The sequence below is a fragment of the Adiantum capillus-veneris genome, chromosome 30, assembly GCF_014529385.1.
Source record: "Adiantum capillus-veneris isolate H3 chromosome 30, ASM1452938v2, whole genome shotgun sequence".
Taxonomy (NCBI): domain Eukaryota; kingdom Viridiplantae; phylum Streptophyta; class Polypodiopsida; order Polypodiales; family Pteridaceae; genus Adiantum; species Adiantum capillus-veneris.
Window position 1 is genome coordinate 12,590,064 of NC_140960.1, and position 17,895 is coordinate 12,607,958.

Here is a 17,895-nt window from a genome sequence, read left to right on the forward strand (position 1 = left end):
AACCGTCGTTTGGTCTCACCTGGACTACCAACGACAAAGAATTTTCTGGTCCCTATTGCCTATTTGGTAAAGAGGTTGGAACTTGAGAGGTCTCACTGTTACACCTCTCAATGCACAGAGCATGACTGATGCTATCAAGGGCATGAATAAAAAGCTTTGGATGGCTAAAGCACTAGGCTCTTAGAGGGCTCCCCCAAAGGCCCTGTATCGGCACCTGTGGAGGGTGCCAGCACTCCATGTTTGAGATAGTCAACTACCTTTTCAACCTATCCTCTCAAATCGTGCATGCTCTTATCTAAATCTTGCAGTGTTATGATTTTCCTGTTTCTTACAAATACAAGAGATTCACACACCCCCATTACCATTACCCATGCTATCAGATATATGCGCAAAGAAACCAAAGAGATCATTTTGTTCATTTCAAAATAAATGGAGTAACTAATGATCCGGCGTAGCATGAGACTTGACCAGAAGACTGCATATACACCTTTCGTTGCATGGACAGATGAAAAAGCTTGGCTTCTCCACGTGCACCAGTGCTGGGTTTGGCATTACAACCTCGTAATCAGAGGCAAATAAATTGGTGTAGCTCCCTTGCAGAGCACAATCCTTCATGGTTCAGTTACTGCCGGCATAGAGCTTACTCTCATCGGCGAAGACCCATGAAGTAGCTCAACTGTTGACCAGTTCAAGTTCACTTGCATCTTTTTCTTCTACAGTCAGTTGCTTACAAGTGGTGAAATCAATCTTGTTGATCCGCACACAGCAAAGAACTTGCTCTGGCAACTCATCCGGCCTGTTTCCCTGCATCCATAGCATCAGGTTGAGCAAATCTCTCTCTCTCTCTCTCTCTCTCTCTCTCTCTCACACACACACACACACACACAAAATCAAAGCGTGGCAGACATTCTCTTACTTGACCCCTTTGGAGGGCCCAAAAAGGTGCCGAGCCCAAGGGGAAGTAAAACTGTTAAAAGGACACTCGGTAGGTAATTACACAGCCAGTGGCCAAACTTGGTAGAACTTCTTCTATTGTTGCTTGTTCTTCTTAGGGTTTAGGTCCCTCGGCCGTGATCTGAAGGTTGGCTCTGTTCTTCATTGACTTGACACGTCAGCAGTTTGTGACATCCCCCCTTCTTGAAAAAAAGTAATCGTCCGCCATTACAACATATTTGCAAAACAACTCTAAGTTAGCTCAAAAAAATTTCGGAGTGTCATTCCGAGGGACAATCAATTTGCTTTTTTTTGTTAAGGAATTGGCTTCTCCCTTCGGCTCTTTTGATCAAGGAGTTGGCTTCTCCTTTCGTCCATATCGGAACTTTTGATATTCCGACGTAGTAAAATTAGCCATCACACCCACACTGCACTGATCTTCCACGGGTGTCTTGATGCACTAAAATTATATATCGAGTCAATCTCATCCAATTAGGAATGTCCAGAGTTGGCACATCACAATGCAACATAAATGCTCACATATACATGTTACAAGACAGAAACATAAAGTCACCGATGAACACTTCTCCCGCATAACCTAACAAGGTCCGAGCCGGGAGATATTCAACGACTCCCTCATCACTCCTCTCGCATAACTTAAAAAGGTCCGGGCCAAGAGATATAGAGGTCTTTTACAACCAAACGCCCCCCACACCACAGCCTGTGTCGATTGGAGGTGCTAAGAGTAACCACTGCTCAGACTTCTTAACACTCCTCCCGCATAACCATCCAAGTCTTGGCCGAGAGTAACAACAACAATTATTTTTCAAGCATACAACCAAACGCTCCCCAGACATCCCGTCTGTGTCGTTCGGAGGTTTTCTAGCATACAACGAAAGCTCCCTAGATATCCTGTTTGCGTCGTTCCGAGGTTCAAACAATACCAAAACAACATTTCTTACTACTCCACCCAAGAGTAAAATCACCAATCAATGAAACCAGTATTAGAATTAGAGTCAACATTTCAAATCGGCACCAAGACAGGTTCAAAACAGATACCATCCATTTCAAACAAGATCACCAAACACGTTCTCAAACAAAACTCAAACGTAAAAAGCAATCTCGACATCAGCCAAGCTCGAAAAGTCGATTGACTTTCCATCCTGAAACTTGCATCAAAAATTAGGGTTAAGTTCCTTCCATAAGGTTGTAGACAACCACAGCATGGTCCGTCAGCTCTTGGACAGACAGTCTTCCTCTGGCTACGATGGTAGTCCCAAGACATAGCAATAACACCGGACCTCCAAAGTTTTTAGCTCGAAAAGAGACACTTGGTGAGAGATGTCTAAAAATTTCAAGTATTTCAAGATACCCCCCTCTGCCAGAAGTTGCACTCTGCAGGAAGATGTCAGAAACCATTTACCTTCGGGCAAAAATTTTCTTGAAAGCTTGCCAAGTCCTTAGAGTGTGCAGCTTGGTAGCTATAGACATCCATCACTGCATGGACTACATTTGAGAAAAACAGCAGCTCGAAATAAATCTTGGATCCTTCTCTTGCAAGTGACCTTTTTGGCTTATGCCTTGTAAGACATGAGCAGTGAAGACAGGAGCGCGCCCGATGCGCGATGAAGCAAGGTGGGAGTGGCTAATAAGTCTGGGGTCAGGACCCGAAGATGCTTCAAATAAAATTCCACTAGTCTCTAGTTTGCTATGTCTGCTCTTTTGTAGGACCGGTATGCTTTCAGAAAAGAACACGTCTCATGCTCTAATACCACTGTCACAAGACGGCACCACGTGCCAATAGAAAAGAACATAGTAGAGCCAACCTTCGGATCACGGCCGAGGGGCCTAAACCCTAAGAAGAACAAGCAATAGTACCAAAAGAGGAGGCCAGCATGAACAGCTTTAAATCCCAATAAAGCAACCACCAAAAGGAGAACACCTCCAAGGAATACCATGGAAAGAATGAAAAGATCTCAGGTCTACCACCATATAGCCGCTAAAAAGCACCACCGAAAGAGGGTCCTGCAAGGTCGGTGACGAGCCAAAGAAGGAAAGCAATCAACAGCCTAACAAAAACAAAACAACCGGCGCACGCAAGCCCACACAAACACACAAACAATAAATGAAAAACCTTCCTTGCACACAAACAACTCATATACCCCCACCCCCCCTTAACCCCCCCAAAAAAAAAAACACACACACACACACACGCACGCACACTTTTTTTTTTTGGTAATGTCAGATTGAATTACCAATGGGAAACCTCAAAATGAGGAAAACCCATAGAAAATACTACAAACAGGAAATCAGAAACAGTCAAAATAGAGCTCATAATGACCAGCGGGGAGCTCGTCCAAGTCATAGGCAACTTGGAGAGATTGTCGGAGAGATGCCTTGAAGAAGGAAACAAGCTCCACTTGAATCTGCTGAAACATGAGGAAATTGGGTGCTCTCCACATTGTCCATAGCACCCAGAATCTAACCGAGCCGAAAAAGTATGCATACGGCCGAAGCACTGGCGGAAGCACTCCAAAGATCCAGAAAGATCTGCCGAAATGCATGCCAGGGAAACGCGTGCGAAGGGCCGTAGAGATGCAATCCACAAACTTTGCATACGAGTACAAAACCACATTTATGTTGCGTACGAGTACAAAACCACAATAAATGTGGGATGTTCTCAATGGCGGCACCATAGTGAACACATTGAGAAGAGGCCAATCTTTTGGATTGCAGAAATTTGCTAGCTGGGAGAACCCCAACGATGCATCTCCACATAAACAGTCACTCCTTCAGATGTAGCTTAGCATGCCACACTTTCATAACTTTATTCCGCCACCATGTAACTCTTGTTCATATTCCATACCTTATTACAATGTTGTTGAATCCAAGAAGATGACCGCAAATGACAGTACAGTTTCTTTGCAGATATCGAACGGGTCGAAGAACCATCGCAGAGCCAATCACAAATTAGATTCTCCACAACCAACGGCGGAACAGGGGATATCGAATCAACCAAATCCTTAATGGTGTGCCACATGCGCCTGTAGTGCATCCCAAGCCCAAAGGTAAGAGCAGCTTGTCTAAATGAGAGCACTTGTCCATCAACATCCGTCACATCAGTTATCCTGTCGATACCTTTTTGGGAGAGAAAATAAGCCTGTCTAGGAGATCGTTGAACAAGAGTTTGATCAAAAACTTGACTCCAATGTAAACTCTCCAATCGAAGTGAGTTTCCACAGGCGCCATCTCCACCGTGCCACAACAATTCCCGCGTGACCAATTTCCAATCCACTACAAGATTGGCAGCAAAGGGGCATACTTAAAATATCTAAGAGGAGAATGCATCTGTACAGTATTTACAAGAGAATCAGGAGGCACAAATCATCAGGTAGAATTGCCCATAGGCACATCCGCCTCCATATGCGTTCCTCACGAGGAATTTTGATGCATTGGCAATGACACAGATGTCAACCCAAGCAGAGCATCCTTATATGAATGGACCACTCTATCCCACGCTTCAACTAGCGACTTGTGATCGTGAGATGTAGATGCAAATGTAGATGTCACACCACTTCTCCCATCCAAAGCAGGGACATAATTTCTTGATACAGGCGAAATACGGGGTTTTGCAGTCTTCTTTGGAGTTTGCCAACCATAAGTGAAATCTCCCATTTTGGCTTTACCTTTAGTATTAGCCTTTGCAACAGACTGCACATTAGCCAAGCTCTTAATTTGGTCTTTTCCTTGTTTGACCTGCATGCTTCCATTAGAACCCCCCATCTTTGGCCTCACAGACGAAGAGGAGGGAGAGAGGCAACATGAGTTCCAGCTGTAGGAACAACAGAGGGAGGGAATTAACACAAAGACTCTTGGCATTCATACTACATATGTCCAAATTTGCCACAGCTAAAACATGCACCTACAAACTTCCCCCATTTGAGTTTAAGGCCTTTGGCCTACCATTGGATCACCAGAGTCAACCGTAATTCCTGACGGCGTCGGCTTATCCGTATCCCACAGCACGCAAAATCTATTGGAATTAGTATCCAAGTTTGGCACTTTGCCCAACTGAGCAGCCAACAGAGGCAAAAGATGCTTCCAAGTCCGTGGATATCCAACTATTTCCACCCAAATTGGGCACCTATGAAACAAACTTAGACACCCCAAGTCAAGATTCTGCCGCGACACAGCAGAGATTCACTTCAAATTAACTAATAGAACAAAAGAGAGACGACATGGCCCGGCGTAGTTCCGTGCCAAGAGGTATTGGCCCCAAAGACTGGGTCCCCTTTCGGTATTTATTTTTATAATAATCTGTGTGCAAAGTACAACTGAGCCCGCGGATGCTCACTCTCAGACTCTACATCAAGATGCTCTGAGAAGTGAGTCCCTAAGGCCATTATAAAGATTACATAGGGTTGCTAAAAGCAAAGCCCCAAAAACTCAAACTCAAAAGCAGTTAATTCCCAAAAGCAACTGGTCTTCAAAAATTGTCAAAAGCAGTCAATGTAATTTGCGGAAAAGTCCGTACTCTGCCACGTCAGCATGTCAACGCGTTCTGCGCGGATCGGTACGATGCCACATCAGCATGTCATCGCATAATGCGGCCATCCGTACAGTGCCATGTCAGCCTGTCGACGCATTTTCCGGGCAACCCGCAGGGTGTGCTACCACCTCACCAATTTGTGACATACCCCCTCTTGAAAGAATTCTATATCGCCCTCGATTACGTCTGCAAAACGGACAGAGGCCATAAACTGTCTTAGTAGACACTAACTGTTAGTACCGACGCACTAGACACGACACATCTAGCACTTGTACAAAATGACAGTCACATCACAGGACATCGCTCGACATCACTCGACATCAGAGCCTAGAGGACATCACATGACAAATCACAGACAAATTCATTCCAAACCTCGGACCATGGTCATCGGCAACGTATTTAATAATCGCATCTAGATCCATTCCGGACCTCACAGATACCCGATTAACTAATCCTTATTGCAATCAATACTATAGAGATTTATGAGACCAAAATGCTGCAGTCATTTTGTCTTTCAGTTCTGCACTCAAACAAGTCAAGTACAAATCAATCATATTCATTTTCGGGAATTCCTATCATAAAGTCATACAGCAGAATACTACTCAGCCCATTAGTATCCTTGAAACCCAAAGGGGACATCAATGACTATTCAAAATCAATCCGTTGACAAAGGAGCAGAGTGACTCCCCTCTTGTGCAAACCCGCTGCACTAGATTCACCCTCGCTGAATTCAGGGTTCTATCGGAGTAGACTATGCTAAACCGAATGCTTCAAGGTAAAGTTCCAAATTGAAGGAGTATCTGCTAGCTCCTCCTCCTCCATCCACTTCGCATCCAGGGCAAGATAGTTCTTGAATTTAACCAAGAACTGCCTAATCACTTTACCTTTTATCTTTCTGTCTTTGTGTGCCAAAATCTATTCTGGAACGAGTACCTCCTCGCTTTCCTCCACTTCGGGTTGCTCATCAGGCTCCCCATCATCAGGCACATCACCTTTAAAAGGCTTCAATAGACTCACATGAAATGCATTGTGAATCTTCCAAGTATTGGGCAGCTTGAGTCTAAAGGAGACATCATTTATCTTTTCTTTTATCTGGAAAGGGCCATAATACCTCATGCTAAGCTTTGGAAAAAACCGCTCCTTTCTCTTTTTCTTTCTTCAGAGTGCCTTCTCAAAATTATAAGAGCACCCAATCGTCTTTCTTTAATTTCAAATCTCAACGATGTCGATTTGCTGTGTTTTTATGTCGTTCTTGAGATTTCGTTGAAGCCTCCCGAACCTTGGCAAATGCAGTGTCTAAGTCCTTGTGTACTGGTCGGCTTCAAAAATCTTATCTTTAGTGTTAAGGAAGGGTGGAACCTTCAGATGACCTACAATGATCTCAAATGGTGCCTTCCCCGTCAAAGAGTGGATTGTGTTATTGTAGGCAAATTCCACCAAGGGCAAAAAAAATTCCCATTGAGTCTTCTGATCAGAAATGTAAGACTTCAATAAATCCAGTACAACTGAATTTGCAATCTCAAATTGCCCATTTGTCTGCGGGTGAAAAGATGACGAGAACTACAACCATGTGCCAATGTTCTCCCAAATAGCCCTCCAAAACAAACTCGTGAATCGGGGATCTTTGTCGGAGACTACTGTCTCAGGCATGCCATGTAGTATGAAAATCTATGCAATGAACAATCTCGCTAAATGATCCGGCTTGAATGTTTTCTTCACTGGAATGAACTGAGCTTGCTTGCTAAATCTGTCGATGATAGTCCAAATGCCATCATGCCCACTCTGTGTCTTCAAGAGATTAAAATTGAAATCCACTGCAATACTTTCCCAGGGGCGGATGGAAATGGGTAAAGGCTGTAACAATACCTGTGTCTTATGCCTGTCAAACTTGACCTTCTAGCATACCAAGCAACTGCGTACAACGTCGTCCACATCTTTCTTGAGTCTTGGCCAAAAGAAGCAACACTCCACACCTTTCAAGGTGGTGTCGATGCCGCAGTGACCCGCAAAAGGTAGACAATGGCACTCATTCAGAACCTTTTCGCTCAACGGCAGTGTGACGCACAACATCGTTTTCTTCATCAAGTAGCCATCCCGCATGAAATATCCCGCTACTACGTCCCATTCTGTATTCGAGTGAATATATCGAAAAAATTCGGATCAGTGGCATACTGATCAACCATGTCCTCGAAGCTTCTATGATGGATCGCGGAAATAGCCAAGACGAGGGGCTTCCGAGACAAAGCATTTGCCACCAAGTTTTTATGTCCCTAAAGATGGACAATCTGGAAGTGAAACTGTGACAAGATGTTAGCCCACTTCATCTGCTTTTTCTGTGATAAGAAATAGCATAAAGTCTATGATCAGTGAAGATGGTGAATCGGCTCCGAGTAGGTAATGTCGCCACTGAGTAAGAGCATGGATCACTACCAAAAGCTCTTTCTCATAAGTCTGTGCTGTCAATTCTGCCCTTGAAAAAAATCGGCTTTCATAGGCAATGACATGGCCTTCTTGCATTAAGACCGCTCCCAGACTATGACCATGAGCATCACAATATACTTCAAATGACTTTTGCAAATCTGGCAAAGTCAACACTAGTCTAGTAGTCAGTTTTTCTTTAAGTGTCTCAAAGACAGTCACCTCTTTCTGTCCCCACGAGAAAGGGACTCCTTGTAATAGACTTGGACTCTCCAAGTCAAGATTCTACCGCAACACGATAGGAATTCACTTCAAAATAGTTCACAATTCACAATTGATTCGACACGGCCCGGCGGAGTTCCGTGCCTAGAGATATTGGCCCCAAAGATTGGCGCCCCTTTCGGTATTTCTTTTTGTATTAATCCGCAACTCAAAGTACAAGGGAGTGGGAGGCTCTTACTCTCAGACTCTACATCCAGATGCTCTGAGAAGTGGGAGGCCAGCCCACACTTATAAAGGTTTTACAAGGGATACTAAAAGCAGAGCCCCAAAAAGCTCTAAATCAAAAGCCTTGCCATAAAATAAAGCAAAAGCTCTCTCTCTCTCTTCTAATGCCTTGCGTAAAAATAAAAGCTGGTAGCTTTTTTTTTAACGTAAAAACTGCCGTACAACTGCCACGTCAGCTCTGCAGCGCATTTTCCGCGTGAGTGCCGTACGGGCTTGCCACGTCAATAAGACAGTAGGACGGGGGTATGTTTACCGAGCAGCCATGTGTGTACAGGGCAGCCACGTCACCAGCTTGGACATACCCCCCTCTTGAAAGCATTGTAATCGCCCTCGATTACGCTTGCAAAACAGACAGAGGCCATAAACTGTCTTAGTAGACACTAACTGTTAGTGCCGATGCACTAGGAACACACATCTAGCACATGCACCAATTGACAGTTACATCACTTGACATCACATGACAAATCACATTCAAAATTCATTCGGATCTCAGACCATGATTTATCGGCAACGTATTTAGCAATCGCATCTAGATCCAGTCGGGATCTCACAGATGCCCGATTGACTAATCCTTATTGCAATCATGTCTATCGAGATCATTCAGACCAAAATGTTGCAGTTATTTCGTCTATCAGTTCCTGCACTTAAACAAGTCAAGAACAAATCAATATCAAATAATCGGGAATTCCAATTCATAAAGTCATTCAGCAGAATACCGTCAGCTCACAGTATCCCTGAAACTCAAAGAGACATCAGTGACTTTAATATCAAAAATCGACGCAATCTGTTGACGAAGGAGTGGAGCGACTCCCCTCTTGTGCATATCCGCTGCACCAGATTCCGCCCAAGCTGAGTTCAGGGTTCCATTTAGAATAGACTATGCTGATCCAAATGCTTCAAGGTAAAGATTCACAATCTGAGGAGTATATGCTAGGTCCTCCTCCTCCATCCACTTCGCATCCAATGCAGGATAGTTCTTGAATTTAACCAAGAACCTCCTTATCACTTTACCCTTAATCTTTTTGTCTTTATGTGCCAATATCTGTCCTGAAACAAGAATCTCTTCGTTTTCTTCCACTTTGGGTTGCCCATCAGGCTCCCCATCTTTGGACACATCACCTTTAAAAGGCTTCAAGAGACTCAAAAGCATTGTGAATTCTCCAAGTGTCGGGTAGCTTCAATCGAAAGGAGACATCATTTATCTTTTCGGAGACCTGGAAAGGTCCGTAGTATCGCATACTAAGCTTTTGGAAAAAGCCTCTCCTTTAGCCCTTTTTCTTTCTCAGGCGTGCCTTCCCAAAACGTAAGAGCACCCAATCGTTCTCCTTCAATTTTAAATCGCGACGATGGCGTTCTGCTGTCTTTTTCTGTCTCTCTTGAGATTTCTGCAAAGCCTCGCGGACCTTGGCAAAAGCCGTGTCCAAGTCACGCGTGTACTCATCTCATCAACTTCAATAATCTTATCTTTCGTGCTTAGGAAGGGTGGAACCTTCGCAGCACCTTCAATAATCTCAAATGGTGCCTTTCCCGTCGAAGAGTGTATCGTGTTATTGTAGGCAAATTTCACCAAAGGTAAATACTTTTTCCATTGAGTCTTCCGATCCGAGATGTAAGACTTCAATAAATCTATGACCACTAAATTAGCAATCTCTGACTGCCCGTTAGTCTGCGGGTGGAAAGATGACGAGAACTGCAACCGAGTGCCAATGTTCTTCCAAATAGCCTTTCAAAACAAACTCGTGAATCTGGGGTCCCTGTCGGAGACAATCGTGTTGGGCATGCCATGTAATCTGAAGATCTGGGCCACAAACAGTCTCGCTAAGTGATCCGGCTTGACTGTTTTCTTCATTGGAATGAAATGAGCTTCCTTGATAAACCTGTCAATAACAGTCCAGATACCATCCTGACCACTCTGTGTTCGCGGGAGACCAAAAGTGAAATCCATTGCAATACTTTCCCAGGGGCAAGTGGGTATGGGTAAAGGCTGTAACAATCCCTGTGCTTTATGCCTGTCAAACTTGATCTTCTGGCATACCAAGCAACTGCGTACAAAATCATCCACGTCCTTCTTGAGTCTTGGCCAAAAGAAGTATCTCTCCACACCTTTCAAGGTGGTAGCAATGCCGTGGTGAACAGTAAAAGGTGGACAGTGGCATTTGGTCATAACCTTTTCCCGTAACGGCTGCGTAACCCACAACATGCTTTTACTCATCAAGTGGGGCATGCAATCTGCACATGGTGGTTATTGGTAGGGAAAAAACAATGTTATTTTTAGTGAACATTGTAAAAACAAGGTGTCTAGCCATCCCGAATGGAATATCCCGCTACTATCTCCCCATTCCGCATCCGAGTGAAAATATCTGCAAAATTTGTATCTGTAGTATACTGATCGACCATATCCTCGAAGCTCCTACGATGTATTGCGGAAATAGCCAGAACCAACGGCTTCCGGGACAAAGCATCCGCCACCAAATTCTTTCCTCCATGCACATGGAAAATCTGGAAGTGAAACTATGACAAGACGTTCGCGCACCGCATCTGCTTTTCCGATAGCTGCTTCTGTGACAGGAAGTAGCATAAACTCTGATGGTCTGTGAAGCCAGTAAAATCCGCTCCAAGTAGGTAATGTCGCCACTGAGTAAGAGCATGGATAACCGCCAAAAGCTCTTTCTCATAAATCTGTGCTGTCAATTCCGGCCTTGAGAACAATCGGCTCTCGTAGGCAATGACATGGCCTTTTTGCATTAAGACCGCACCCAGACTACGACCACAAGTATCACAATATACTTTCAAAAAACTTATGCAAGTCCGGCAAAGTCAAAACTGGTCCTGTAGTCAATTTCTCTTTCTATGTCTGAAAGGCAGTCACCTCTATGGGTCCCCACAAGAAAGGGACTCCTTTTTGCGTCAACATATGCAAAGGGGAAGCAACCTCTGCAAACTTTCTAATGAACCGCATGTAGTACATACACAAACCCAAGAAGCTTCTAACTTCATGGACATTCTTCAAATCGGGCCAAACACGGATAGTCTCTATCTTGGTCGGGTCCATCTGCACTCCTGCTGCTGAGAGACGTGTCCCAAAAAGTGTATTTCAGATAGAAAAATTTCGCTTCTCTTCGCATTAATCACCAACTTGTGATCTTGTAATGCCTGAAAGTCCTGTAGCAGATGATCTCTATGTTGTGCCTCATCCTTGGAGAAAACAATGATGTCATCAAAGAAACTGTCAACAAAGAGTCTGTACTCTCGAAAAATCCTGTCCATCATCCAGTTAAATATCGCAGGAGCATTGGTTAGGTCAAAAGACATCACCAAAAACTCAAATAACCAAAAAGTCATCCGAAAGGCTGTCCTGTAGGCGTCTCCGGGCGCGATTCGGATCTGATGATATCCACTCTTCAAATCAATCCTGCTAAAACACAAGGATCCTTGTAATCTGTCTAGTATATCATCGATCCTAGGAATCAGAAATCTGTTCTTGATGGTGATTTTGTTGAGAGCTCTATAATCGATGCACATTCTCCAAGATCCGTCTTTCTTCAAAACCAACAACACTGGAGAGCAGTACGGTGAAGTACTAGGTTGGACAAGACCCTTTTCCAAGAGGTCTTTCACTTGGTTAATAATTTCTTCGTTCTGGGCTCGGCTCACACGATAAGGTGGCCGGTTCGATGGTGTGCTTCCAGGTATCAGATCAATGGTATGATCCTCCGGACGAGCGGGTGGTAACTCATCTGGCAAGCCCTCTGAAAAGCAATCGGCATGAGTGTGGAGAAAATCTTGGCGTTCTTTATCAAGTTCAGAGATATTTGTTCTATTCTCATCATTCAACTCTCTCAAAAAGATCGAGTAAACAAACACACTAGATTTCATCAATTTAGAAACGGTCGAAGCCGATACAATAGGGACAGACTCGCCCTTAAGTTTTACATCAAGTAAAATAGTTCGGCCCTTCTCTGTAGTCAAAGTCGCTTTTCTCACCCGATAGTCGACCACGGCATTGTTCTTGTTGCTAAATTGGCTTTATCTAACAGAAAAATAATTCTAAATGAATTATTGGATTTATAAGTGAGAGGGTTTTCTCGCTTGGTTACACCATAATTCTAAATGAATTATTGGAATTTTAAGTGAGAGGGTTTTTCTCACTTGAGACATCCGAGTAGAGAGTATTCCTAGTATGTCGTTCAAAGTAATGACGGGAGCACTGAGAACGGGAATATCTGTAAGGCCACCAAGAACGGGTACTTCTGATGCGTCACATTAATTGGGTGACAGGGAGCATCGGCAAGAAGTACCCGACCATCCGGGAACGGACATCTCTGATGCGTCATAGGATGGGTGACATACAGCATCGCGAAGAAGATTGTACCATAAGTTCAATGGGAAAGGAGTAGGTGATGGGTATTTCTGATGCGTCACAAGGTGGGTGACGGGTGCATCGGAAAGGGGATATCCATAGTCGAAAGGAAATTCCGAACTGTGTTGGAATTGTGCACAAGGAAAAGCAAGCACTTGAATGAGGATGGGTTCAGAGGAAACTTTGAGGAAAAACGGATGCTTTCTGAGAAAGCGGGATTGCTTTTCGAGAAAGCAGATGCTTTCCCGCGAGGAAGTCTATGTTTGCATTCCAACTCTGTACGTGATTGCATCCAAGGACGCCTGGGAACTGCTGTGGAAGCATTGTTTTTAACTTATAAGGTTTTATTGAGTTTTTGGGCAGATTCATACTATTTTTATAATACGCCGACCGCCCATTGAATAAGTGGGCAGCCATCTGATAAATAAGGCAAGAGATTCAGCCAGCGTTTTCTCTCTCTTTTTCTGGCAGAACAGCGCAATAAATATTTAAATTTATAATAATTATTTTTAAAAAAACAGCCGCGATCTCTACACGAGCAGCTATTTGTGCACGATCTCTACGCGAGCAACTATTTGTGCCCGTGGCCATGAGCTATAAAAGCATCACATGCCCTCACTCAGAAGGGAGGATCAGTTTTTGAAGGAGATGCTGTTGCAGAGTTCACCCGCAAAGAAGACGTTTGCCGATGATGCCCATGACTGTACCAAGTGTACCCGAAATCGCGAAGACCGAGTGCGCGAGTTCCCTCACGAAGAAGTGCCTACTGAGCATGTTTCCATCGCGACAAGCTGCTGTTTTTCTCTGTTTTCAGCCCATAAACGTCGTAGACGGGGCTGATTTACGAGAAGGAACCCGAGAACACACCTCTTTTGTGTTAGGATTGGAAGAGAGGATTTTCTATGTAGAGACCTCATCCGGGGAATTGCTTTTCGAGAACCAAGTTGCATTTCGAGCATCGAGACTTTGAAGGTAACGATTTTCATGTTATGATCTGTATTTGATTGCAGATGTACTTCCTCTTCGTGAGGGAGTAGGAGCAGAGAAAGGCACGAGCCTCTGCAGGAGAAAAGCGCTCTGAGGAACTAGAGCCGGATCAACCCAAGGGTTTCATACCCAAGTTTGGGAAGTAGATCCACGGATCGGAGAGAGGTAGTCTTCAAGTTGTGATCCGGAAGTTGGGATTCCCAAGTAAGGACTTCGCGTCCGGAAAAGCAAAGTTGTTCTGTAGGAAGAGGACTCTGGAAACAGAGTTGGCAAAAAGAGTTGCAAGGATGCCATGCCCTGAGTTTGGAAGGTGAGATACAGAGGCGAGAACCTTGATTCTTGAGGAATTGGAATAAGGAATGGAAGTTCCTTGGAATAGGGTTTTGCCCTAGGAATCGGAAGCTGAGGCTTCCGGGAAGCATCTAGTCTTATTCTAGAACGAACGTGGTAAAATGTTCGGTTCAGGTGCTTGTATAGACTTCTCCTCAATAATAAAGATACTATTACGGGGGGGGACCAGCCCATCTTCTGGTCCCCTGTACTGTGTCGATCTTCTCACTCTATCTCTCTCTCTATCTATTTCTCTCTATATCCTCTAGCTTCAGTAATAAGTGATAAATCCTATTTATCCGAATGTATTTTATATTGTTATGCACTCCCGTTTGTGACAGTAGTATCAGAGCATGGTCTCCCATCTTTCTCTGTAAAGGAGGACGACTCTGGGAAGATACGGGAAGAAGCCATGACAAGCCAAGAGAGAAGTAAGCAAGCGGAAACCTAAGTCCTGCATGAAAAGCTCACAGAATTGGAAATTTTTTTTCTCTCTGCAAGAAGTCGACACAAGACTTGGGATTCTTTGAGAAGGCAACAAGAGCATGATGCTCAAGAACCTAGAGAATCCAAGGAGCGGAATTCTCAAGATCGTTCAGAACCCAAAAGATATCCATGAACATCAATCCAGAACTATAGCCATGAAATCCCGTCATTCCGGGAAGGATATGAAGGACGTCTCTAGATCTCAGAACACTCTGGTTAAGTTTGATACTTTTGGCGGGACGAAAGATGACCGTAGCTTTCATTCGACGGTTTGAAGTTGCCTTTGCAAACGGCAATTTCTGAGAAGCTTCGTAGGTGAGGCCTGTGACCAAACACCTCAAGGGGATTGCAAGTACTTGGTGGTATATCAAAGCTCTGCAAGGAACTTACAACAAAACTTGGATTCAATTCAAGGCTGAATTTTCGAACAATTTTTTTTTCTCTACGCTTTGAGGAAAACATTCAATAAGATTGGGATTGGTTTGCCCAATAGGAACACGAGCGAGTCAAAGCAAGTAGTGGTTCACTCTTGCCAAGGTAGCTCCATTCTTGATCCTCTCTAAGGAAAGATGAACATATTCAACAAAGGACTTTTGCCCGAATTTTGTAAACGCATCTGCAAGATACTTTGCAGCAGACGTTGGAGTCAGCAATAAAAGCTGAAAGTGTACACCTTAGTGTACATAGAATACAATCCCCGCAGTGGGACGAGAACCATTGAACACAGAAACAATGAATTTTTGTTACCTCTCCTCGAAGGATATGTTGCTATCCGAAGAAAGTTTGGAGTAAGGGAATTCAATCTAACTTCTGAGTTTTTGAATAGAAGACCCTCAAACTTTAAGTGAGAGGGCAGGTCCTTGAACAAAGTTAAATCTTTGAGGAACTCATCAACTGTGTGTTGCTTTTATGCATGAGATATGCATGTGTCTAACCAGGACAATCACTCTCGAGTGTTTATGAGAGTAGGGTTGAGTCAAAACATTGTTTTATACGATGAACTCTTTGCTTAACCATCCGGAAGGTCCATGATTGATCAAGTATCTGGTAATTCTCCAACAAATTACTTGCTATTGCGGGTAGGAAATTATGAAGGAACCATTCTGAGCTTTCAAGCAAAGAAAAACTTTCATGAAGCTTGAGTACTCTTTAAGCCCACACCCCTTACCCGGTAAGATAAGATATAGTAGTGCTTTTCGCACAAGTGAAGGAATACTCTCTTTACGAAGGGAGGAACAAGCGACGACTACGGCCTATGATCAAGGAATCCAAAGATTAAAATCCTAGTTTATTTGATGAGCGGGTTTTGCTCTGAGATTGAGCCAAGGGATCGTCAGGTTGAGCGTCTTCGCTCTAAGGATCTTACAAAGGGAAGGTAATTTCCCAGGCTCACTGAAACTTAGGTACACCTTTGGGTACATGGATAACACACGAAGATGCAGACCTATGCTAAGGTGGTTCATCTACCAATCGAATTTTTTTATGTTGAACGGAATGAGATGAACCAACTTCTTTTTCAGGAACTGGACGGGAGTTTGTTATACTCTCTTGAGCGCCTTTTTGCATGCAAGGATATTCCGACATGAGAATCTCTATTTGAGGTGTGTTCGGTAGAAGAACTTTGAGTCTCTACGGAGAAGAGGTTTTCTGATGATCGTTGATCATTGAGTACGCTATGTGCTTTTACCATTACAGAAGCAACTTTTGGTTGCGGTATATGTTTCTCCATGAGCAGGTCAAGTAGCATTTACACGCTGCTGGAATAAATTCGAACTATTATGTTCGTAAGAATATAGTTCGCCAACCGTTTCAAAATGGTAAGAATCAAAGAGGGTTCGCTCTATTGTGGACCGGGTTTGAACGTACATTCAGAAAATGCTATGTCTAGAATCCTATCTGCCTGAGATTTTGCAAGGCATCATTAATGCTCGCAAGTTGAATCATTTTTTATGATTCTGTAAGGAAGAGACTCTAATGGGCGTCGGGAAAACACTGCTGGTGGTAATAACTCGCAGGAGGAAAAGATTGGAAGGAAGTGCCGCCGTGCACAAGGAATCTTCGGATTGGAACCGTTCGTCTACGTTGAGCAACGGCCCGGAATAAGAACCTTCTTTAAGGTGATCGCAAATTGTGAAAGAAAGACATCGAGAATAATGCTCTATGACTTGGGCATTCCCTATGTGGGAGGACACGAGAGGTTTAATACCCTCTGGACTAACAGCGCAGGATTATGCGCAAGGACAAATACCTAGATTGATTTCTAGGAAGATTATTCTTCTCGATTTTGAGAAGACGGAATCAAGTTAACAGAGTCTCAGATAAAGAAACTTTGGATCAGAACAATTGGCCTACCCAAAGCAAAGGCCCGGAATAAGAACTTACTTTGGTAAGATGACACACTTTGTCTGCCACAGGAAGATTTACATGAGCTTAATGCTCTCGACATGCCCTATGCGGGAGGACAGAAGAGGTTTAATATCCTCAGGACTAATAGCGAAAGGTTATGCGCAAGGACATAGACCTAGATTGATTTCTAGGAGGATTATTCTTCTCGAAATTGAGAGGGTGGAATTGAGTTAACAGATTCTCTGATGAGGAAACTTCCAACCTGTTGGAAAGACGTGAATGATGAGTTCTTACGTGGCTCGTTAGTTTGATGAATGGTGAAGGATATCCTCGAGGTACTAGAGGAACGACATGAACCGGTAAGGTAAGTATTAAATTATTGAATTTTTGTTTAATTTAATTTTTAAGTTCTCTTTTGAGAAAGGACTAGCTCAACTCACCATTGAGCAAGATTTGGAATCTTTCCAGTTTCTCCCCGGCAGTTCAGTTGGATCTCTACAGTTGAGGACAATTGTTTGTAGGTGAGAGGGATGTTGCTAAATTGGCTTTATCTGACAGAAAAATAATTCTAAATGAATTATTGGATTTATAAGTGAGAGGGTTTCCTCGCTTGGTTACACCATAATTCTAAATGAATTATTGGAATTTTGAGTGAGAGGGTTTTTCTCACTCGAGACATCCGAGTACAGAGTATTCCTAGGACGTCATTCAAAGTAATGACGGGAGCACTGAGAACGGGAATATCTGTAAGGCCACTAGGAACGGGTACTTCTGATGCGTCACATTGGATGGGTGACAGGGAGCATCGGGAAGAAGTATCCGACCATCCGGGAACGGACATCTCTGATGCGTCATAGGATGGGTGACATAGAGCATCACGAAGGAGATTGTACCGTAAGTTCAATAGGAAAGGAGTAGGTGATGGGTATTCCTGATGCGTCACAAGGTGGGTGACGGGTGCATCCGAAAGAAGATATCC

The 17,895-nt window shown here is 43.7% G+C and overlaps 1 protein-coding gene across 4 annotated transcripts in view; it reads right to left on the minus strand.

The window, feature by feature from the left end:
- Positions 1-393: 393 nt before the first annotated feature.
- Positions 394-17,895, minus strand: part of LOC147417556 (uncharacterized) — a 116,505-nt gene continuing 99,003 nt past the window's right edge. For all 4 annotated transcript variants that reach the window (XM_086507203.1, XM_086507202.1, XM_086507200.1 and 1 more), the window contains exon 11: positions 394-804. In XM_086507203.1, coding sequence (XP_086363329.1) covers positions 673-804 — 132 coding nt within the window. In that variant the 3' untranslated portion in view covers positions 394-672. The remainder of the gene's footprint in view (positions 805-17,895) is intronic.